This window comes from Trachurus japonicus, chromosome 3, assembly GCF_045865225.1.
Source record: "Trachurus japonicus isolate A0001 chromosome 3, Traja_1.0".
NCBI classification, from domain to species: domain Eukaryota; kingdom Metazoa; phylum Chordata; class Actinopteri; order Carangiformes; family Carangidae; genus Trachurus; species Trachurus japonicus.
Genome location: NC_140909.1, coordinates 1491864 through 1516029, shown reverse-complemented (window position 1 = coordinate 1516029; position 24166 = coordinate 1491864). Strand labels below are relative to the sequence as shown.

General features: G+C 41.9%; 1 protein-coding gene across 2 annotated transcripts in view; it reads right to left on the bottom strand.

Moving 5' to 3' along the window:
- Positions 1-24166, bottom strand: part of dmxl2 (Dmx-like 2) — a 98419-nt gene that overhangs the window by 53671 nt on the left and 20582 nt on the right. The window contains exons 9-24 of one of the 2 annotated variants that reach the window (XM_085804985.1): positions 23577-23795; positions 21542-21813; positions 20387-20680; positions 19385-19614; positions 17999-18201; positions 14951-15072; positions 13148-13237; positions 12179-12287; positions 11202-11321; positions 10175-10402; positions 7910-8226; positions 6353-6507; positions 4430-5102; positions 2970-3302; positions 1749-1868; positions 945-1080 (exon numbers count right to left, since the gene is read on the bottom strand). In XM_085804985.1, coding sequence (XP_085661111.1) covers positions 945-1080; positions 1749-1868; positions 2970-3302; positions 4430-5102; positions 6353-6507; positions 7910-8226; positions 10175-10402; positions 11202-11321; positions 12179-12287; positions 13148-13237; positions 14951-15072; positions 17999-18201; positions 19385-19614; positions 20387-20680; positions 21542-21813; positions 23577-23795 — 3621 coding nt within the window. Of the gene's footprint in view, positions 1-944; positions 1081-1748; positions 1869-2969; positions 3303-4429; positions 5103-6352; positions 6508-7909; positions 8227-10174; positions 10403-11201; positions 11322-12178; positions 12288-13147; positions 13238-14950; positions 15073-17998; positions 18205-19384; positions 19615-20386; positions 20681-21541; positions 21814-23576; positions 23796-24166 lie in introns of both variants that reach the window. The other variant, XM_085804977.1, reaches the window with a different exon arrangement.

Here is a 24166-nt window from a genome sequence, read left to right as displayed (position 1 = left end):
ATCTTTATCTCTCTAATATATAGGCATACATATATGGATTCATTCTAACATATTATCACTAATCTTTATCATCTCTCTAATATATAGACATATACATACTGTATATAAAGACATATACAAGTGGGTAAATACCCAAATAAATAATAATAAGCACCTCATTCCTGTACATATTGAAAATCATTTCTTTGTATTTCTTTTTGAACTGGATTATGTTTGGACATTCTTTTAACCTCACATTCAAACTGTTCCATAGTTTAATTCCACAGATAGGAACACAAAAGCTCTGGATTTTTTAAATTACATTTTCCCCTTATGTTATATACACTGAAACCAACTCTTTAAAAGAGGAACAATAGTTAAATAAAATGTAAAAAAGAGAGGAGGTCAGAGAACAGTGAAGCTGCAGCGACGTGTCTACATCACAGGGAGGTGAGACTGGTTTTATCTGACAGAGGAGAGCGTCTTCATGTGTTTTGATTTATAATATGTGACATAAAGTTAATGCACCACTTCCCTAGCTCCTTTTTACTGCTGTAGTCGCTCCAGGTGCTACGGTAAATAATACACTAAATGTTTTTAATCTAATAATAAAATCCTATCATGGTCATTTTATTCAGACTTTTTACAAAGGGAAATAAAAACCGTCTTATATTTGGGTCAATGCAGTCGTTACTGTATATACAGATGTAATAGAGAGAGAAGAATGAGGAGAATCACACTGTAAAATAAATGAAGTGTGCACGGTGACACTGTTGTGTTGTAATAAGAGCTGGAGGCTTTGAAATAATGTGAATGATCTGAATACGGAGACGCAACAGACCCTGACCTCATTCAGCCTCAGAGCAACGTCTACTATAGATTACTATACAGACTGCAGCCTACACACACACACACACGTATGTGCAGTACAGTATATATACAGTGTGTGTAGAGTGTGTACTGACCTGTGTACTGCTGGTCGGTGGAGCTGGTCACCTCTGCGCTGGTCGTAGCCACGGTATCGGCCAAGGCCACCAGGAACATCTGCTCCAGTCTGGTGAGTCCAGGGAGACTGGAGTGCATGAGGTGGCTGGACAGGACCTGGACACACACACACACACACACACACACAGACACACACACACAGACACACACACACACACACGAAGATGAGGAACAGCCCAACTCTCTCAGTAGCTTGTTCACATGGAGACAAATATTCAGATTAGAATCGGTTTAGAGTCCAAACTGAATGAAAATGCTCCGTATAAACAGGTGGAATAACCCTTTTCTTAAAGGTCCAGTCTGTAAAATGTTGGTAAAACCGTGACATCCAGTGTTCAGATTCTAGATCGCAGCGCTCCCGCAGTGAGGAGGAACGGAGCGTTTCACTGATGCTGCATTCACCTGCAGTCGGGCAGACGGCCGTCGCTAACAAACCAGATGTCATTTTAGTCACAGAAGTCCAGAGAAAGACGGTAAAACAATACCACATCGCCATGACAACATATTGTCACGTGTATTGTTTTGCCTCGTGCTGACGGACCACTTGTTTACATAGAGGCTTGTTTATGCTGTTACGTGCAGCGGCTGTCGTCCGTCTGACGTCTGCCCGATTTCAGGTGAATGCAGCATGAAAAATATGATTGAGTTGCTTGTGATATACAACCACAAAACCTGAACGACTCATTCAGGATAAATTCAGTCAGAAAGAGGAAACGGTCTCCATGGAAACCCAGCATGTGTAAACGGCGCGAGGCGACTGATACCTGAGCGTGTTCTGGTCCGAAGTACGTGGGTCCGTACTGAGACAGGTTGATCACTCGAGACTTCTTCTCTGGTTTGTCAGTGGCAAAGTTCACAAAGTCGTCGGTGGTGACCGACTGCACCTGCATACACACACACACACACACACACACAGACACACACACGCACACACGCACGCACGCACGCACACACACACACACACACACACACAGAGGACACAGGGTTTTTTTTTTTTTTTAAATGTGGCAAAATGTCTCTCTCTCAAAAAAAGGGGCAAACAATAATACAAAAAGGGGTAAAATTTCTTGAAAAAAATAATAAAAAGAAAAATTGAGAAGAAACTGGTTAAATAGAGTGATAACATTTCTGAAAAAAAAAGTTAAAAAACAAAAAAAAAAAGTTGTAAAATTTCAAGAAAAGGCCGGGGACCCCCTTGAACTTAACTTTAGTTAGATAGTTTTGTTGTACTGGGTATACTGAAATATTTATGCATTTTCAGTGTGTATACTGAGTAAACCTGAGTATCACATAGGCTGTATTCGAAACCGCATACTATACTGCTAATACGTACTGATTTGGCCAAAATGCAGTATGCAGTATGCAAACAAAAGCAAAATCTGCAGTATGTGAAAGATTCCTGGATGTCGTACTGATTGGGAAAATATCTCCAGTATTCATCTGACCAGTCTACATGGCGTACTGTATCCCACAATGCAATGCTCCCCTGACGTCTAACCGGCGTAGAAGTTATCTGCCGTAACCAAAGCCGTGTTAAAAAAACAACAACAAAGCTGTGCACCGTAACTATGTTATAAAGTTTAATTAATAAAAATAAAACTTAATGCAGACTGATCGGTTCATTGTAAAACAACATACAGAGCCCCAAGGCAGCACTGCTCTTCTGTCCAATACACACAGGAAGCTTCACTTTTAATTCAAACTAACTAATGCTATATACAGGTGTTAGATTTCATCAATGAGACCAACATTTATCTCCTAAAAATAATTTAACCAGCCGGTGGCAAACCTCTAAAAACCTGCGGGTAAGTTAATTAGCGATCGTTTTCTCCCCCGGGATGACGACGGAGGTTGGCCGGCCGAGCAGCTCTGCTGACCGGCTGCTGCCTCTGTGATGTACGGTAGTATGCGGTTTCGAGAACAGCCATAGACTACACCACTGAGCTGAACCACACCTGTCCCTCAGAGCTCAGAGGTCGTCCTACCTGGAAGAGGTCTGCGTACTGGTCCTCGGTGGACTTGTGCCCCGGCCCGTCGCCGTCGGACGCCTTCGGCCCCTTGGCGGCGTCCTCGGCGCCCTTGTAGGACGTGTCGAGGTCGGCCTGCATGAGCGCGTAGAGCGGCAGCGGCGGGATGGAGTTGATCTCCGTGTAGTCGCGGCCGCCGTCGCGTCCGGCCACGATGGTGTCTTTGGCCGTGGAGCCGGTCACGCTGATGGTCCGGGACAGGTGTCGCCTCGCACCGCCCTCACCCGCCTCAACATCCCTCACCACGGCAACCTCCCCGGCGATGCACTTCACCAGGTGGGCGAGGATGGCCTGACACACAGCAAAGGGATAGTTCAACATTTTGGCAAATTCACCTTTTAATAACGTATATAATTATGTAACATTACGACACAACGAAGCAAATACTCTGAACTACTTTAGCAGTAGGTTCGTTACCTTTAATTGTCGGTGCAAGCTGTTTTTAGAATGGCGGAGCAGAGTCGTGAGCTGCTCAGAGCTACGCTACGTAGGCTCATTATGGGATTTCTTGGTTTCCCTCATCAAACTCATCAAATACACAATCCAACAACTCCACAACGCTCTGGTGGACAAGTTGTGAGCTGCACATTCACCACGCTATGAGATAATAACACAACGTTACCACACAGAGTTGTTTTAGAGGGAAATACAGAGACTGTTGATGAAAAACTGTCCCTGAAGGCAACACGCATCAGCGGTTTTGCATGAATTTCCCTCTAAAACAACTCTGTCTGGTAACGTTCTGTTATTATCTCATAGTGTGGTGAATGTGCAGGTCACAACTTGTCCACCAGAGCGTTGTGGAGTTGTTGGATTGTGTATTTGATGAGTTTGATGAGGGAAACCAAGAAATCCCATAATGAGCCTCTGTAGCGTAGCTCTGAGCAGCTCACGGCTCTGCTCCGCCGTTCTAAAAACAGCTTGCACCGACAATTAAAGGTAACGAACTATAGGGATTATGGTGAGAGGAGGATCTGACTAAATGTTGAACTGTCACCTGTGAACTGTATTATTGCTAAATTTACAGATGTTGACCACTCCCGTACTTTTTGTAAAAAAAAAAAACACATTTATTTTTTTGTTGTGACATATCAAAAAAGATTTTGGATCTTGAGTCTGACTTTCTAACGCTACTAAATCTGTTGTCTAACCATAAGTCTGTCTGTCTGTCTGTCTGTCCATCCATCCAGCTTGACTGTATTTTTCTAAAGTGGAGCATATAGCTACATATCTACATGGATATAATAGATCTAATAGATCCACAGTGAAGTGGAGGCTTCACCACAGGTTAAATGTTATTTTGCAGGTGGGAGTTTCTTGTGGGATTTTGAAATCTTGTTACATTTTTCAGAATAAAACAAACCAACCAGTGTTGTTGTTTGTTGGTTTGTGTAAATGCGTTAGAATCAGAGCGTCACCTTGGCGCGGCGGACCTTCCCCAGGTCCATGAGCTCCAGCAGCTGTGTGGGGTGGTACTGGGGCAGCGTGGGGGAGAGGGAGTGGGCCGCCTCGAACAGCCCCCCCTCCTGCAGCCCGGCCGGCGCCCGCAGCGCCTCGTCCACCGGCGGACTGCCCTCGAACACGCTCTTGGACCGCGCTCGCCCCTCCGGCACGGCGCCGGTCTGAGCTCCTCCTCCGGCGGCGGCGGCGATGTCGGCCAGCGACAGGTTGCCCCCCCCCTCCTCGCCCCCCTCCCCCGGCTTCTTGTCCTGCCTCCACTGCGCGTACACGTGCATCTCGCAGTCCATGCCGACCACCAGGATGCCGTCGCGGACCCAGGACAGCGAGACGGGCAGCGAGGGCGTCCCGTCCACGGAGGAGAGCAGGTCCACGGAGCGCAGCAGGATCCAGCGGGACCGGACCCCCTGCTTGATGCTCCCGCCCAGCGGCAGCGTGATGACCGCCGCCCCCCCGTCCTTGCCGCTGCTGGTCGGCTCGTTGACCATCCCAGAGATACGACCGTACATGAGGATGTTGGAGCCCACGCCCACCGTCAGGATGTGGGACCCGTCCTCCTTGGACAGCCAGTCCAGGTGCACGTAGTGTTTGATGTTGGGGGAGCTGTGGTCCCGGGTCATGTACAGGTCAGACCTGGGGGAGGGGGGGGCATCGTCATCATCATCATCACAATGTTGGGAAAGTTCACTTTCTACATGAACTAGGTCAATTTTAAAGGGTTAGTATCATTTTTTTAAAGTGGGGTTGTATGATCTACAAATAGCCCCTAAGTACTTTAATTGCAGTAGAAGACTCTCTGCACTCCTCCCGTTAGCAACGCCAGCCCATAATAGCCCTGCCCAGAGATTTACAACATACAGTGTTGTGAACAGACCCAAAGAAACGGCCTATTTTCACGGCCTAGAAGAGGTTTTACCTTAAAAAAGAAAAACACAGTTCCATTGTTCGCTATAATATTTTTTTTTCCAGCCCTTCAAAGTGCAGGAAAAACACAGTTTTTATTTGGACCTAACCAACTCACGTATCCCTCCGCCCAGGGTTAGCGCCCGCCGATCAGCAGTTGGCACGTAGAAACAAACGGTTTGTGGCCATTTGACGCATAAAGTTTCACCTTTCAAATGAGCTACAGCAGTGGTTCCCAAACGGTGTGCCGCGGCACACTGGTGTGCCGTGGGGCAAGTCCAGGTGTGCCTTGGGATTTTGTGACAACCATACATTATTATTGCAATATACAACTACACAAAAAATAATTATTTTTAATTTACTATCAGTACTTTGTATGCGCTCATTTCATAATACAGAGGCAAACTCTATACCTAAAAACAATTCTTAAAAAAAAAATCCTCAAAGAGAACCCCATATTTCGCACAATATGTTTCAATGCTGATCAATCTGTAGGACCATGGACGGTGCTGCTTCCTTGCATTGACAGTTCTCTGTGATGAATTTCCCTTTGCCTTATTGTGACCTGTCTGGTTTAAATGGTTGTATTGCTGCTTTGATGAAGCCTAATTTGATAAAGTTTCAAATTCATTTTTGAAATATTTCGTTAATAAATATGATTTCGTGAGTAATGTAGCCTAGTTGTCTTTGTCACATTTTATTTGGCATTAGTAAATAATTATGCACATTTACAGATATTTTACATGATATAAGTGATAACAATAGGTGTGCCTTGAGATTTTTACTTGTCCTTTGGTGTGCCTTGTCCACAAAAGGTTTGGGAACCACTGAGCTACAGTATGTGTTGGTGGCAATAATATAGAATACACTGTGGCTCTACATAAATCGTCAAAAATGGTCTAAATTGCCGGTACACTTGACTAAAACTTTGGAAAGGAGCGCGGCACTCAATGAGTTAAGAGAAGCAGAGTGGTGCTGACCTGCTGTAGACAAACAGGTTCGAGTCCACGCTGACTCGGGGGTCCAGGGTGGACGAGGGTCTGGTGAAGTCGTCCAGGTGCAGAGTTTGTTCTAAAACCCACTCGGAGCCGCCGGTGGACTCACACTCGTAGATGGACACGTGCATGGAGAAGTCCTGTCCAGACGCCTGCAGATGGACGGAGGAGTGAAGTTAACATGTCATGTCAGGTGTCACTGTAAAGCTCTCTCTCTCCTGAACAATGATGCCATTTCCTCCGTATTCGCAACCAATCGTGAAAGTACGATTGACATTAACAATCTATGTAATTTTACAGTCCAAGTCTTTAAAGGCCTTTTTCTCAGAAAGAGTTTTTCAGACTCAGACTCTGAGCTAGAAATCTCCACTTCAGCAGCACTTACAGACACCAAACCTTCCACTTTGATCCCTTTCTATATTCTGAAGGTTTTTACAGAGGGGATTGTTGATATATCATTCACAGCCTCATTTATACAACATTTTATTACTAAAAACATGGAGACATTTGATTTTTTTTTAGTGCTGGTGACAGTATTTTCTCATTTACAGAGTGATAAAAAGAGATATCCAAAATCCTCCTCTGGAAAAACTTTTGACTCTAATATGGCAACAAAATAAAATTTTGAAAGTAGCTTTATCCATTGTTCAGATTCAGGTTCTGGAAATATATGCAAATTAGCCCTTATTTCATTAGATATTGCCTCATTTACATATTTAAACATAAAATTTGACAAAATTTGTGATGCAAAAAATATCTGTCTTGAGGTGAGTGATAAACTTGGGAAGTTTCATGGTGATACCTGGTAACGTCTGGACACTAAGAAAAAGTGAATTATTGATGTGAATTCCATGTGGTTTTTGTTTTGTCTGTGCTCTGATGATTTTGTTTGTTGTCTAAATATGAAATGTGTCTTTTAAGCCCTTATAGGCTGGGCGCCTTAAAGGGATAGTAGCATTTTTTTAAAAGTGGGGTTGTATGATCTACAAATAGCCCCTAAGTAGTTTAATTGCAGTAGAAGACTCTCTGCACTCCTCCCGTTAGCAACGCCAGCCCATAATAGCCCTGCCCAGAGATTTACAACATACAGTGTTGTGAATGGACCCAAAGAAACGGCCTATTTTCGCGGCCTAAAAGAGGTTGTATGTATCCCTCCGCCCACGGTTAGCGCCCGCCAATCAGCAGTTGGTTAGGTCCAAATAAAAACTGTGTTTTTCCTGCACTTTGAGGGGCTGGAAAAAATTATATTATAGTGAACAATGGAACTGTGGATTTTTTTTTCAGGTAAAACCTCTTTTAGGCTGTGAAAATAGGCCGTTTCTTTGGGTCTGTTCACAACAATGTATGTTGTAAATCTCTGGGCAGGGCTATGGGCTGGCGTTGCTAACGGGAGGAGTGCTGCAATTAAAGTACTTAGGGGCTATTTGTAGATCATACAACCCCACTTTAAAAAAATGATACTATCCCTTTAATTGGTGCATGACACTTAAATAAATATAAATTCAAATTCAAATTCATGCAGCTGAAGACCTGTAGACCCACCTGTCCCGTTCCCGTTCCCGTTCCCGGTCGCGGCTGCTTGAAGGCCACGGCCAACCTGCCGATGTAGGAGCAGGACACGGCTACGGGCCGGCCGGACACGCACACGGCGCTGTTGTCGTCCTCCTCCTCGTTCATCAGGACCCACGGCTCCCAGCGGTAAGCCCGGCCGTCCTGCTCCTCCTCGCCGCCGTAGCCGCCGTAGCCCTCGTCCCCCTCCACCGCGCAGCGCCAGAACCGCACGCGGGAGTCGGAGCAGGTGGTGACGATCAGGTACGGAGCCAAACACACCGGGTAGATGGAGGAGGAGCTGAGGTGACCTGGGGGTGGGGCCGATAGGAGGAGGGGGCGGGGCCAACGTTAGACATCATTACATATAGACCCTTTCAGAGAGTATAAACAAATACAGGTGTTACCAAGGATACTAATTAAGGCTCCATTCCATTTAGTGTAGCAGAGCGTTTTCTAATGAGCCACACCTGTCTTTGTTTATACTCTCTGAAAGGGTCTATAGGACGAATCGCCTTGTTGTTTACAACTACTTCCGGGTAGAAAACCAGCATTCGAACAATTAACAATAGTGACGGACGAGAGTTTCGCTATAATTTTTCATGTCACTATATCACCGTTTAGACTAATCTGATGTTTGTAAAGTTTATAAAACCAATGATTGGACAAACATTACTATTTACGTGTGCACATTTTTGTAATTAGTCATGGTTATCACAGATTAGCTGGGCTAACGGTTAGCTACCTGTTTAACTTTAATAACTCAGTGACTCAATAAACGCTCCATGAAAAAATATTTTCTCCAGCGGATATCTGAGTTCCAACATGACTGAGCTAACTGGAGTAGTTTCATGTCGTGTCCCACAACGGGAGGGTTTTAACAGCTGACGTCCTGCTGTTAGCTTAGCTACCGCCGTTAGCTTAGCTACCGTTAGATTAGCTACCGTTAGCTGTCCCTGTCAGCTGAGCCACTGATGCTTTCTAGACACTGTGATTCCCCCAAACTGAATAAATACAACACATAGCAACACAAAACACACACACAGAAATAGTAATGTTTCTTCAATCATTTCAGATTTGTCTCAACAGTGATAGGGCGTGAAAATATGATATATAGGCTAGCCTATCTAAACTCTCATTCGTTACTATTGATCTCATTCAGATTGCGTGCTGGTTTTCTACCTGGAAGTAGAATGTAAACAACAAGGACATTCGGTCTATTAATATGTTAAATAAATGTAAACATGTTCTGCTGCTCCTGCACTGGTCTGAGTTCTTGGTTTGGTTCTTGCATTTATTCATAGACTGACTTTTTATCTCATTGTTTTATTGATTTATTTATATATTTATTTTTAAAGGGATACGCCAACATTTTTTTTTTTTTTACGTGTCTTGCCTCACTCCCGAGTCCATGACCAGCAGATAGACACCATCCTTTCGACTGTGCGTGCAGTAACAAGGCAGATAGAGCTGTATTGCCTGTAATTAACTTAGCTCAAACACTGGAAGTGTATGGGTAGTGTTAGCCTGCCTCCACCTAAAGTCATCAGAGAAACTCTTCAGCAACTCTAAACGGAAACCGGCGGGCCGATCTTGGTCTCAGAGCTGACAAAACTCTCCGGTAAGGCATCTTGAGCGGTCAAATGCCGCTAACGGGACGAGATCGGTCAAAACGGAGGGTTCAAGCAAAGACGCTTTATTTTGGTTCAAGCTAGCTACATCGAGGGTAGGTTAGCTTCCTATTTCAAAGTAAAAGCACAAATTCTATCCTCATGGTTTTCTGTATGTAAAGGGCAACGGGTGTTTTATTTTGTGAAAGTAACCAGAAGTGCGTTGGTCACAACGGCTAGCTTGAGTAGCGCCGAATTCGTCCAAACAAAAGTGTAAACAGCTGGTATTTAGACAAATTAACGACACACTGCTGATCTAAACGGCTACTTTCTCACCTAAACATGTTTGAAATGTGGATAAAGTGATATATTTACAGAGTTTAGAGCTAAAATAAAATCAGAAGGCAGGCTAACACTACCCATACACTTCCAGTGTTTGAGCTAAGCTAATTAGCGGTGCGCCAGCTCTGCCTGTATCTCCCTTGTTACTGCACACACAGTCGAAAGGATGGTGTCTATCTGCTGGTCATGGACTCTGGAATTTGTCTCGTCAAACTTTGTAGTAAGTTGTTTGTTGTGTGTCCTTCTCTCTTTGTGTCTGTAAATGTAGAGATGCAGTGTGTGATGTGTGTGTGTGTGTGTAGCCGACCTGCGGAGGGCGTTGCCCGGGTAACCTCCACGCCGTGCGGCAGCTCGAGCTTCCTGCTGTACACCAGCTTGGAGCTGAGGATCAGCTTGCTGGCCGACTGCAGGTTGGCCGTGGAGGCGGAGCGAGGCAGCGGCCGGATGGGAGAGGTCTCCGGGGACGAGTCGGCGTTCAGCAGCTGGTTGGGAACCATCAGCTGGCTCTGGGCGCTGAAGTCTGGAGCGGGCTCGTCTGGAGATACAGGGGGACAGGGGTTATTATGGGATGGGCCCAGTGGTGTAGTCTATGTGATACTCAGGTATACCCACTGAAAATACATAAATACTTCCGTATAGCCAGTATAACAAAACTAGCTAACTAAAGTAAATGTCAATGGTTCTCAAATTGGGAGGGTTGACAAGGTTCAAGGGGGTCCACAACTTTTTCTTGAAATTTGACCACTTTTTCCTAGAATTTTATAACTTTTTTTTTCAGAAATGTTATCACTTTTGAAATTATTGTTTGACTTTTTTTTATTTTATTTTTTTATTTTTATTTTTTAATTTGACCACTTTTCCTAGATTTTTTTGAGAAATTTTACCAGTTTCTTCTCAATTTTTCTTTTTTTTTTTTCAAGAAATTTTACCCCTTTTTGTATTATTGTTTGCCCCTTTTTTTGAGAGAGAAATTTTCTAAAATGCAAAATCTTACCACTTTTTCGCTTTTTCTAGAATTCTTTTGAGAAATTTTACCATTTCTCAATAAAAAACAAACAACTTTTTGCTTTTTTTTTTTTTTTTTAATCTTACCACTTTTTTCTAGAAATGTTTCTGGTGTTTGCTTCAAAATGTTGTCCAATGGGGGTCTGTGGTCTAATTTGTGTCAGTTTTGGGTCCTTGATGTAAAAAAGTTTGAGAACCACCAGCGATACAAGTATGAACAGTTTACCCATCTAAAAAGCAGTTTACCCACTAAAAGAAATGAGACTACACCACTGGCTGGGCCTGTAACTCATGTAGATAAACGATTCGACTGAAGCAGAGCGACTCACCGACACAGGCCTGGACCGACTGCAGGTGCAGGTGCCACATCTGCAGCACCGAGTTCCTGTTCAGATCCTTTTCTATCACCACCAGGAAGAACTTCTCCGAGAACGGAGCAGGTTGGAAGTCTGGACGGAAGGAAATCAGATGAGTCCGTTAGTTCAAAATGTTTAGTTTTTTTGTGTTCGCTGTGCTTCACTTTCACACTTTCTGCATCGTAAACAAAGTCATGTGCGCTGAGGTCGTTCAGTCATTGGTCTTTGGTTTTCAGTCGTTGTCATAGCTGCGGTAAATGCATGGCTCTATTAACGCTGGCTTTTAACACGGATGTCCATTTGTGTGATATCCATTGTTAAAAGCTGCTGTGATGATCCATGGTTTTACAGATTTTCATTGAAAAAAAAAAATCCATGCATTTACCGCGACTAACGAAACCATGGAAACGTAACTTTATTTGTCTCGAAAGGGAAATTTGTCTTGGGCAAGTGTTACGACGCCACTTGCCAAATTTCCCTTGTGGGACAAATAAAGTTCATTTAATTTGATTTGATTTGATTTGTAAACATAAAATTCCACTGGAAGAGCAAAACCAGCTTACGTTTTTGACATTTGGAAAAAGGTGGATTGTGTGGATTTTTTTCTTCTTATTCCTCTTCCATACCAAATTTCGATTCGCTACTTGACAAATTATATATCAAAATGCCCCGAGCTCAGTGCGATTGCCCCGTTGCCCTAATAATCATTTCCCACAATGAAAACCTGTTAACTCCAAAAAGGTGAATGCTGTTTGGTCACTCTGGAGCCGGACCGAGACCCCGTCCTCAGCTGGGTCTGGGTCTGGGTCTGCACCTGAGTTCAACTGCTGTGTTCACACCAGGTGACTTCTACTGTACCTGTCAGGTGTGTAACAGCTTTTAGGAAGTGAACATGTGTGTTTGTGTTGGTGGTTGGTTTGTGTGTTAGTGTGTTAGTTGTGTGTCTGTACCGTCTCCAGAGGGGAAGACCGGGGTGAAGGCCTCTGGCTCCTTCTGAGGTTTGTATCCCAGGATGAAGTCCTCCTGGAAGACGTGCAGCAGCTGGGTGGTGGCTCCACACTGGATCACACACACACACACACACACACACACACACACACACGGACACGGACACACACGGACATGTTATTATTCTACATCCTCTGTCCCGTTCATGCTCTGGAGAAGTCTTCTTTTCCACAGTTGTACCTTATTTTCTTTATTTATCTGAATTTATGTTGAATGTTTATCTTGAATTTTCACACAACATTGATTTTCTCTCTTTTTAATTGTTTTATGTTGTTTTTTCATTCTGTAAATTAAATGTATGTTGAATGTTTGTCTTTAGGAGGACCACTTGACAAGCCCTTTGGATTCTCCAGCACATTTGCTTTATCTACTGTATACCTTGTATGTCTTTTTGTTGTTGTTGTTCCACTTTTAATACACTGTTTTATATATCTTTTGTGTGCTAATAAAATACAATACAATACAAAAACAATTTTGTACATTTTTGTTTCTATGTTTCGTCCTCTCCCAGCGCCAGAAGTTGGTTTAAAGATGTACAGTCTGTGGCTCTACGTTATGCAATAACCTCTTACAGTTACATGCTTAGAAACTCCTATGAATTTATCATAGAACAACACAAACATTGAAACACTCATCAAGTCAAAGTCTCTAGTTTTCTCACTAGGCACTAACCCTTTTTTTGTAGATAATAAATCCTTAGTGAGTCTGAAAACGGCAAACCGAGCTCTGGTAGCTGATGTGGTAAATCATTTTCCAGGACAACTGAAGCTTTTCCAGGACATTTGACTTTTTTTTCTCATTTTCCATGTGTTTTCCATGACTGGAAAATTGGTCAACCATTTTCCAGGTTTTCCAGGACAAGTGGGAACCCTGTGGTGTAGAAAGAATAAAAACACAGAGCAGCTGCCGACCTGGTTGGTGATGACGTCCAGCTCGATGATGCAGCCGGGCCGAGCGGTGGACTGCTGGCTCACGATGTTGAACACCTCACCCACCAGTTTCTACACACACACACACACACACACACACACACACACACACACACACACACACACACACACACACACACACACACACACACACACCACACACACACACACACACACACACACACACACACACACACACACACACACACACACACACACACACACACACACACACACACACACACACCAAGGAGAGGAGTACCAGCTTCATGAGGAACATGGACACGTCTCAAACACATTGTTAATTCATAACGTTGGGTATCTTGAACACACCAATCCGTTATTTCTAAAGTCTAAATGAATAAAGATGAATGATGTTGTGGAATTCCAAACAGCACAACTTCTTTACAAAGCTACAGTAGGAATAATTTATTCCCTAGCCACTCGCAGAAAATGTTTCAGGACAGAGAGGGAGGGTACAACAAGTTGAGGGAAACGGCAAATTTTAAAATCCAAAGATGTTGAACTACAATGAAAAGATTTTGTAGATATCAAATAATGGTGTAAAGCTGTGGAACAGACTGAGTATGGAGCTGAAACAATGTCCAAACATCAAGCAATTTAAAAACAAATGATCTTTGAACATTATTTTATTACATTTTATCATTATTATCAATTATTGTACTATCATACTGATGTATTGTTATTTTTGGGGATATTTTGATTATTATTATTATCATTAGTAATATACTGTTATAGTACTGTACACTGTTGCGTTGTTAATTTTTGCTTTATTTTGTTTATAATGAAACAGAGAGTGGGGGTAGGAGTTTTATAAGTTCTTTTACTTCTTCCTACTCCTTTTCGAACATGTAGATGTTGTTTTATTTAATATATACTTTTTATTTAATACTTTATTTTATTCTAATATTATTCTTATACTCCTTTCTCTCTGATCATGGAGATTTTGTTTAAGTTTTGTTTCATGCGTGTTCAAAATTGAAGATTTCAATTCGATTCAGTCTGAGAGCTGCTGAGGTGCAGGTGAAGGTGAAGGAGCACCAGGTCTGAGCTGCAGCGTCCAGCTTTGTGTTTGGTGCCGTTAATAAAATAAAAAGCAGTGTGGTGGAAATTCACTGACATTAGTATTATTGTCCTTGTAATAAGTAGTGAAGTCATCTAGTGGTTGTAGTTTAAACCTTTAATCCATTAGAGGAGACAACTGTGTCCTGACTACAATAAACCTGAGGGTGAGAGGAAGGACAGGATGAACTCTGTATAACCTCATTCTCTACTCATCTAGGTTGTAAATTCATATAGGTAAAACTATATATAGTTATATATACAGTATATGGGGTAGACGTCTGTTAAATATTACATCCTGGTTGTTTTATTGCCTGGAAAAGCTCATCTGACTTCTAGTAATGAAGTAACCAGTGACACAGAGTGGAGTATAGGAAGGGACTGTAGTCTCTGTTCAGTATATCTATATACTTATATCATTTATATCATGTTATTTTAGGTTATGTAAGCTGCTGCACGATCTGAATTTCCCTCCAAGAGATTAATAAAGTATTTCTATTCTCTTCTATTCTACTCTGAGCTGCTATCGGCTGTGTAGTTCTGTGTTCTGGTGCATCATGTTTCCTCTCTTTGACTCTCCACAGGCAGAACCACATTTTCCACAACAAGCAGCTTCAAAGGGAAGTTATTAAAAACCAGAGACCTTCAAACACAGGTCTATATCAGCACGTAATATCTGTGTGTGTGTGTGTGTGTACTTACGGAGGTTTCTGGGTCCGACAGCTCGTCCAGCAGTTTCCTGGCGTCGACCACGGCCTGATAGAGACGCAGGTTTTTACCATCTGACGCCACGAAGCAGGCCGACGCACTGTTACAGTACGTTCCTGAAACACACAACACACAGTTCAACACAATCTGGTCCACAACACAGTTTAATAACACTGAAGCCATTAGAAACCCTGTACAAGCAAACCCTTAAAGAGATAGAAGGATAAACATTTTGACAAATTTTGCCCATTGCCATAATCCCTATAGTCATAGCAGTAGGTTCGTTACCTTTAATTGTCGGTGCAAGATATTTTTAGAACGGCGGAGCAGAGCCGTGAGCTGCTCAGAGCTACGCTACGGAGGCTCATTATGGGATTTCTTGGTTTCCCTCATCAAACTCATCAAATACACAATCCAACAACTCCACAACGCTCTGGTGGACAAGTTGTGAGCTGCACATTCACCACGCTATGAGATAATAACACAACGTTACCACACAGAGTTGTTGTAGATGGAAATTCATGTAATACCACTGATGCACGTTGCCTTCAGGGACAGTTTTTCATCATCAGTCTCTGTATTTCCCTCTAAAACAACTCTGTCTGGTAACTATGTTTTATTATCTCATAGCGTGGTGAATGTGCAGGTCACAACTTGTCCACCAGAGCGTTGTGGAGTTGTTGGATTGTGTATTTGATGAGTTTGATGAGGGAAACCAAGAAATCCCATAATGAGCCTCCGTAGCGTAGCTCTGAGCAGCTCACGGCTCTGCTCCGCCGTTCTAAAAACAGCTTGCACCGACAATTAAAGGTAACAAACCTACTGCTATGACTATAGGGATTATGGCAATGGGCCAATTTGCCAAAATGTTGAACTATCCCTTTAACTCTCTTTTTAATCAATGTGCAGTAATATATTGTTTTGTTTTTTTAGGGTGCCTATTGTCATCAGGCTGGAGACTACAGCAGGATATTAGCCATGTTGGCTAAAGCCCTTTTTACTGTTATTGATACAGTTAATTAATTGGGATTGTCCACGATGTAATAAACTATTAAAAAAAAGGTTTTATTCCAAATTATGAACTGAACCAGATGCACAAAACGTACAACTTGAAAACACTATCAGGATCTATAGGAACCAGATCTACGTTGGATCTGAACTGGAAATATTCCAGATGTTGCTGCTGTTTTCACGAGAACATGACCATATTTGGTGCATAATGGAATAAATTGGGTTTTTTTTTAGTAAATCTGACATATAAACTGAGTTAGAGTGGACTGCTGCTGCTGCTGCTGCTGGATCCCATCACATTGTGACTGTTCCCTCGTTTACTGCTGCGTCGTCTCGTCTCACTAACACACACTCAGATGATTCAGCTGCTTCTACGTCTCAGTTCTCAACATTGATTGCTTGGGGTTTGTAGTTTTTTGTCCATGGGACGAAAAACAAAAGTGTCCAACGTGTTTGAAGCCATAAAAAAGGCATATTTTACATTTTTTCCCAGTTTTTTTTGCATGAATCTTCTTATCCACTTCTCCTCTATTGACCCAAACCATTGATTTAATTAATAAATAAGCACATAAAAAGGGGGTTACTTCCAAAAAAACTGAATGCAAATTGAATTTGTTTTGGGTGGATTGGACCAGTCTTGGATATGTCATTGATGAGTAGCAACTCGGATAAGTTGTTGCACAGAAGTTGTCTGTTTCCTCGCACCAGTGATTGACATGTGGGAGGGAGGGAGGGAGGGAGGGAGGGGAGGCGGGTGAACATGCGCTACGTGTTTGATGCGTTTCTAGCGACGCACCGTGCATCCGTGAAACATTGCCGACGGACTTTGTCCGGTGGACCAGTCACGAGCCGCCACCGCCGCCGTTGTGTTTCATTAAGAAGCCACGGTAACATGAATGAAGCAGACAGCTCTCCTCCTCTAACTTCACTCTCTCATCACTTCTCTTCTTCGTCTGTTATGACAGTTGCAGCTTCGAGGCTCATTACCGCCACCTAGATTGGAGGACTCGACTTTTTTTTTTTTTTTTATATTCATTCAGACGTATTCGTCGTGTGACTGTGTGCACCGAACCGTGACCCCCGTACCGTGACGGCACGGGACGAATACATATACCGTTACACCCCTAGTAGCAACATTGATTTCCTGGGGTTTGTAGTTTTTCTGTAGTGTCAGATTAAAGAAATGGCTCCCATAGACTTCCATTATAAAAAAAATGAAAGTGGAAGTCTATGGGGAAATGGAGTAAAATGGCTATTCGCACACGACACAGACACAGACAGGCAGACACATGCGTGTGCAGACTCAAAAACAAACACCCACACACACACTGTACTGTACTATATTTTGGTTTCGTTGTGTTCCAATCCATTCTAGCACAACTCCATCAAGAAACCTTGTCCTGGTCTTGCATTGTTGCATCCTCATCCATCTTATCCATCCATAAACAGTCGTACATAATGTTATTTCAGTGTATGTCTTTTTTGGTTCTAGTAGTATTTACATAAATCACAATAATGTATCACATCTCTTGCAATATCTACACACTCCTGCTTGTGCAACTGTGTGTACGGGCATAGTGCAATACAATCTGGCACTTTAAACCGACGTGCACTTTAGGGCACCGTGCAATACAACTTGGTAGCCATGATGCACTCCTGCACTTTAGCACTTGTCACTTTGGCCCAGCACCTTTGCACTTTATCTCTCAGAATCTCTTTTGGTCCCTCTACCAATGGAAGTGTTGTCAAAATGTCAATGTTTTATTTCCTTAAAGTTGTGTGTTGTTGTCTGCATTACGTTTTTTATAATACTATGTTGTTGTTGTTCTGACACTGTACTGTTTTTATGTTTTGGGACTCCGGATGGAAACTAGCAGTAGCTGCTACAATCCGGCACATTTACATGTTTTTATATGTTTATTAATGTGCATTGTCCCACCCAAATAAACCAATAAATAAAATAAAATAAATACACACACACACACGCATACAACTCTACGTGCACTTTAAAAAAACTGCAGGTGTGTTCACCGAGCACGGAGCTGGGGATCAGCGTGGGCAGCCAGGCCACGTTGCTGAAGGCCGACGTGTGCAGGGAGTTGATCCGAGCCAGTTCCGACACGCCGCCGGTGCAGGACAGCGGGCCGATGTGGTCGACGCGCCACAGGATGAGCTCGCTGTAGATGGCGTTGGGGTCGTGGAAGGTCCTGGTGGCGGCGTTACGCAGCTGCTTCCTGCTGACGGCAAAAAGAATAAATAACACGTGGTCAGAAACACAGAGACACAGAGACCGCAGGCGATGGATGTGTTCATGAGGAGGAAGATGTGTGTGTGTGTGTGTGTGTGTGTGTGTGTTGTTATTGGAGCGTGTAATGTACAGACTCTTCACCAGCTGGACGGTTTCTAACATGGCTGCTGTTCTACACACAATATGTGGTTTATTTCTTGTTTTAATTTACCTTTAAATTCTTCAGATACAGAGTCATCATACAAGAGTTTGATCATAAAGTTAAACATGAAACACTCTTTTTTATCAATATTTTTAATCAATATCAGTGTATTATTTTAGTTTTCTACAGTTTCAGAGTGAAAAAGGGAAACAAACTTTTAAAAATTACGGGGAAAACTGGGTTAATTTTGTGTCTCCATTGAGAGCAGACTTTGTGCAGTAAGGACACTGTGTATGGTAGAGATCACTGAGAATGTATGTCTATCTATGTCTCTGCTCCCTGGAATATTTTATACTGTTGGAAAGTTGTATATGTAAAATGTTGAATATGTGGAATCAATAAAAAAAGGTTAATTAAAAAAAAGAAAAGAAAAAGGGAAACAAGGACCAAGGTATCAGACAAGATATTTACTATTTACACACTGTCATTGATTGATTGATTGATTGTTTTATTTCGTATGAATGACAGACCTTTTCCTTTTCTGGCAGTTTGAACATGGAGAAGATGGAAATAAATATAAATAGATAAACTGTAGTTTAAAATGTAAAGTGAATGTGTCATGTTTAACTTTATGTCTTTTCATCTTCCTCTTGATGAAATGTTAAACACATTAACACACATTTTAAACCGGGGGGGGGGGGACAAACTTTTGCATGATGACGCTGTATATTACTGTTTTTATATTTAAACATTATTGACCCAGTTGTAAAAAAAAAAACAGAGGCTCTGGTCAGGATTGTGTTTGTGTGACAGATGTAGGGATGTCAACATTACTTGTTTTCACAATTAAAGGAGAATTCCGGTCATTTTTGACCCCTAAATCGTTGTCCTCTCTGTGATGGGGTAGTAATGTCTTTCCAGGATGTTTCAGAGTTCGGCTATCTGAGGTGAGTGGCTACATGCAAAAACACAAAGTTTATACTGTTTCTACTCTACACTATACGAGTTCAGTGGTGTGAGTGTGTACCTGGGGAGTCCGCGGGGCAGGGGGAAGGTGGGCGGCTGCTCCCCCTCCAGGCTGCCGGGGGCCGAGGGGGGGGTGAGCAGGGCGTTGTGGTGGGAGGAGGTGAGCAGCAGCGGCAGCACCGTGTGACACGCCTGGTCGTTCAGGTGGAAGCGGTGGCCGCAGTAACGGAACTTATGAGACACGGTGAGGACGTTGGAGAAGGCCGAGCGCTCGGCGAAGGTCACGGCCCACTGCACACAGAGACCAATGAATGAATGAATTAATTAATTTTATTTTCGAACATGTATAAAAAGAACAGAAATGTATGTAACTATTGTACATACAAAAGAAAGAAAATGAGAAAAAAAATACAATAAAATAAAGAGCTAAGACATAACAAAACCCCCATAAAACAGGGGGGGGGCAACTTTCCATGGGAATTAACGGGATTCTATGGGAATAAACAGGAAAAATTCGAAATTTACAAAATTGAAGGTCGGCCCTTAACAGGGAACTTAAATATAGTTGGGGAAAATATATTGTAGCCTAATCTTGGCTAAAACAACCAGATTTAATCCAATATAGTAAGTAATATTTTACTCACCATTCATGTTTTTGTTGTTCAGTAAAATAATTGATTGTTCATATACAAGAATGAAAACTTGATGAAGTTCTACTCACAAATAAATATGATATGATACAGTTTGTTTAAATTACCCCCCCAATTTCCATAAATTTTTTTCTAGAATTTTGAAACTTTTTTTTTTTTTTGAGAAATTTTACCACTTTTTTTCTAGAATTTTTTTTTTACCACTTTTTTCTTTTTATAAATGTTTTTGGAGAAATTGTATCACATTCATTTCCCTACAATATTTCCACAAATTCACGCCACTGGCCCTAATTTGAATGTACAAACAAAGTAATGTTCTTCAGTCTCAACAAATATTTCTGGTGATTGCTTCAACATTTTGTCCAATGGGGGTCCGTGGTCTTTGAGGAATGGAGTGTGTGTTGTGTTTTTACCTGGTTCAGAGATCCGTCCACGTGCTTCGACACCATCATGACGGCCGGGCTGATCCCGGGCCGGGTGGCGGGGGGAGGTGCCAGGGCGGGAGACCCCAGGCTGACCGAGGCCGAGGCCGAGTGGGAAACACGCTGGACCGTCCCCCCTCCCCCTCCCCCTCCCCCTCCCGCCTGCTCCCCCGCCCCGGCGCCGTCGGCCTCCGACAGCGTGCAGGCGTACATCAGGATGTTTTTACTCAGAGAGTTGGCGTCGCCGGTCGGGAACGCCACCGGGATGCGGGAGGAGAAGGAGACCTGGGGGGAGGAAGAGGAGGAGAGGAGGGGGAAAACATATTCTTTATATTGTTCTTTTCTTTTTGTGTGCAAAAACAAACTATATACACAAGAGGAACGAAAGGGAAAATAACAAAAGCCACAGAAACACTTTAATTTTACCACTTTTTTCTAGAATTGTTTTTGAGAAATTAAAAAAAAATTTTAAACTTTTTTTTTTTTTTAATTTTACCACTTTTTTCTAGAATTGTTTTTGAGAAATTTTACAATTTTTTTTCTAGAATTTTTAAACTTTTTTTTTTTTTTTTTTAATTTTACCACTTTTTTTCTAGAATTGTTTTTGAGAAATTTTTAAATTTTTTCTAGAATTTTTAAACTTTTTATTTTTAATTTTACCACTTTTTTCTAGAATTGTTTTTGAGAAATTTTACCACTTTTTTCTAGAATTTTTTTTTTACTTTTTTTAATTTTACCACTTCTTTCTAGAATTGTTTTTGAGAAATTTTACCACTTTTTCCTAGAATTCTTTTACTTTTTTTGAGAAATTTTACCACCTTTTTTCTAGAATTGTTTTTGAGAAATTTTACATTTTTTTTTTTTTAGAATTTTTTAATTTTTAATTTTTTTGAGAAATTAATGTTCTTCAGTCTCAGAAAAAATATTTCTGGCAATTCGCTTCAAAATTTTGTCCAATGGGGGTCCGTGGTTTCCAGATGTACTTTGAGCTATTATTCCTTTAACCTGCTGAAACAACGCATATCTCCACCTGGTGTTGAGGAGGACACAATGTAAACTGGGACAAGGACGTTGTCTCAACCGGAGCTGAGACTGTAAACACGCTCCATGTTTTCCTCCTCCTCCGTGCTGCTGCTGTTGTCTCACCTGCACCTGTCTGAAGATCCCCTGGTTGAACTCGTCCAGATACTTGACGTGCCAGACCAGGAAGGAGCCGTCGGTGGGGTGGATGGTGAACAGCATGTCGGGGCTCTTGTTCCACTCGGTGATCAGAGTCTCCATCTTCCTCTCCAGCAGCATGGAGGGCAGCGGCATGCTGGAGCTGGAGCCGGGGGACGAGGCCTTGGTGCTGCCCTGCTCCCCCGCCTCCCCCTCCTCCCCCTGCTCCGACGACGCCTTGTCCGACATGTCGTCCAGGTCTGGAACACAGGGACACAACAACACCGTTTCTATTATTATTATCATTATTAGGGCTGGGACGATACGCTTTTCTCCCGATCCGATTCTTCTATGATTTTTTGGATGACGATTCGATTTAAATTGCGATTCTACGATATTGCAGATTTTCTCGATTTTTAGTCTACAGACTATTCCAGGAACTATATTTCCCCCAAAAAATACACATCACATCTAAGTCAGTTTTTAAGATTTATTCAGCAGCAATATCCTGTATATGTTTACTCTCTTTTCAAAAGCCTGGACTGCATAAAAGAGTCTAGAAAAAACATTCTTCCGAAACCTTTCTGACAAAATGAGATACAGACTGAGGTAAACTGCTACATTTTAACATTTATCTGCACACAAACACAGTAGGAGCCTAGAAATTAACATACTCCATTATAAAGTGAACTTAAACCTTTTTCAAAACCTGGACTCAAAGTACGTAAAAAAAAAAAAAAGGTGAACAAATGCACATTGCACAATATTAAAAAAAAATAAAAAATAAAAAAAACGATTTTAAGTCAAAAAAATATTGTGATACTTATGTGAATCGATTTTTTCTCCCACCCCTAATTATTATCATTTTTATTAGTATTATTTTCCAACAAAGTAAAGATAGATGGGCATTAGATATTTGGGGTAAACCAAAGCTGCTACTTGCTGTGAAGTAAAACAGGTATTTGGCCCAGAAAACTATGTTTTGTATAATTTGTCTAAAAAGAAAAGATCCCTGTGTGCTCTATGAGAGCTGGTATTCTTGGTCTTCATATGGAGACAGGCAGATATGTCGGCACAGCAGAAGACGATAGAATTTGTAACTTATGTGACATCCAAGAGGTGAAGAATGAAATTCATTTTGTGTTCTACTGTCCTTTCTATGACTCTACTAGACAAAAACTGTTTAGTAAGGTAGATCTAAATAAGGAATTTGTGTGGTTGGACGATGCTGAGAAGCTAAAACATCTTTTTCATTTGAATATATTTGCATTTTCTTTATTTCTTGAAAAGGCTTGGGTAATGAGATGAAGAGCGATATACTGTATAGTTGAGTACTGAAAGTAATCTTAAACTGTTTATTTATGTGTCACACCTGTGTGGCAGGTAACACACTGCAAAAACTCAAAATCTTACCAAGAATATTTGTCTTATTTCTAGTCAAAATGTCTCATTTCTAGTCAAAACAAATCTCATTATACTTAAAATAAGACTTATCACATTGTAAAAAGTAGCTTGTTTTTAGACACTTTTTACTTCTTTCAAGCAGATTTGCACTTGAAATAAGTAGAAAAATCTGACAGTGGAGCAAGTTTTTCTTTTTTATTACAAGCACAAAAAACATGCTTTCACTGGCAGATTTTTCTACTTATTTCAAGTGAAAATTAGTTTGAAACAAGTGAAAATGAAAAAAAAAAGAAAAACAAGTTCATTTTTAGGTGATGAGTCTTACTCTAAGTGAAAAGAGATTAGTTTTGACTAGAAATGAGACATTTTGACAAGAAATAAGACAAATATTCTTGGAAAGATTTTGAGTTTTTGCAGTGTACCAACAGGAAAGAATGGTCTAGTCTTTTTTTTTGTCGTATTTGTCATTAAATGTGTCTTGTAATCCCATAGGGGATGGGTCACAGTGGTGGCATGACACAAAAATAAAAATTCGTTCATTCATTCATTCATTCATTCATTCATTCATATTATTGCATGATGTTGGTTGTAAAGGAGTGAGTGGGTCTGTGGGTCGTACCAAAGTCGAACTTCATGGGGGAGCCGTCGGGGTCCAGGGGGTCGTCGGTGGTCTGGTCCAGCTGCTGCTCAGAGAACTTCCTCAGCTGCAGCATGAAGACGTCCATGGACGCGGTGAAGCTCAGGTCCTTGTTGTTGAGCCAGTGAACCACGAAACCCCCTCCACCAGAACCATCGTCTGGACTGAAGACCGCCGAGTCGGCCAGCACCGAGGGGATGTCTGGGGGGGGGGGGGGAGAAGTGTAATAGTGTTAGTGCGGCTCGGCCTGAGCAGCAGCAGCAGTTGATGTGACTCAGCTGTTTCCTCGTTGTGCAACGATCAGCTGAGACTGAGGCTGTTGACATGGAAACCATCTGAACAGAAAATGCAAAAGTAGCGTTGCGTTCTCACTTTTTATTGAGAAATTTTACCACGTTTTCCTGTAAATTTCCCTACAATATTTCCACAAATTCACGCCACTGGCCCTAATTTGAATGTACAATATATTGACTGAAAAAGCAATGTTCTTCAGTCTCAGAATAAAGATTTCTGGTGATTGCTTCAAAATTTTGTCCGTGGTCTCACTCAATTTAGGGGTCCTAGATGTAAAA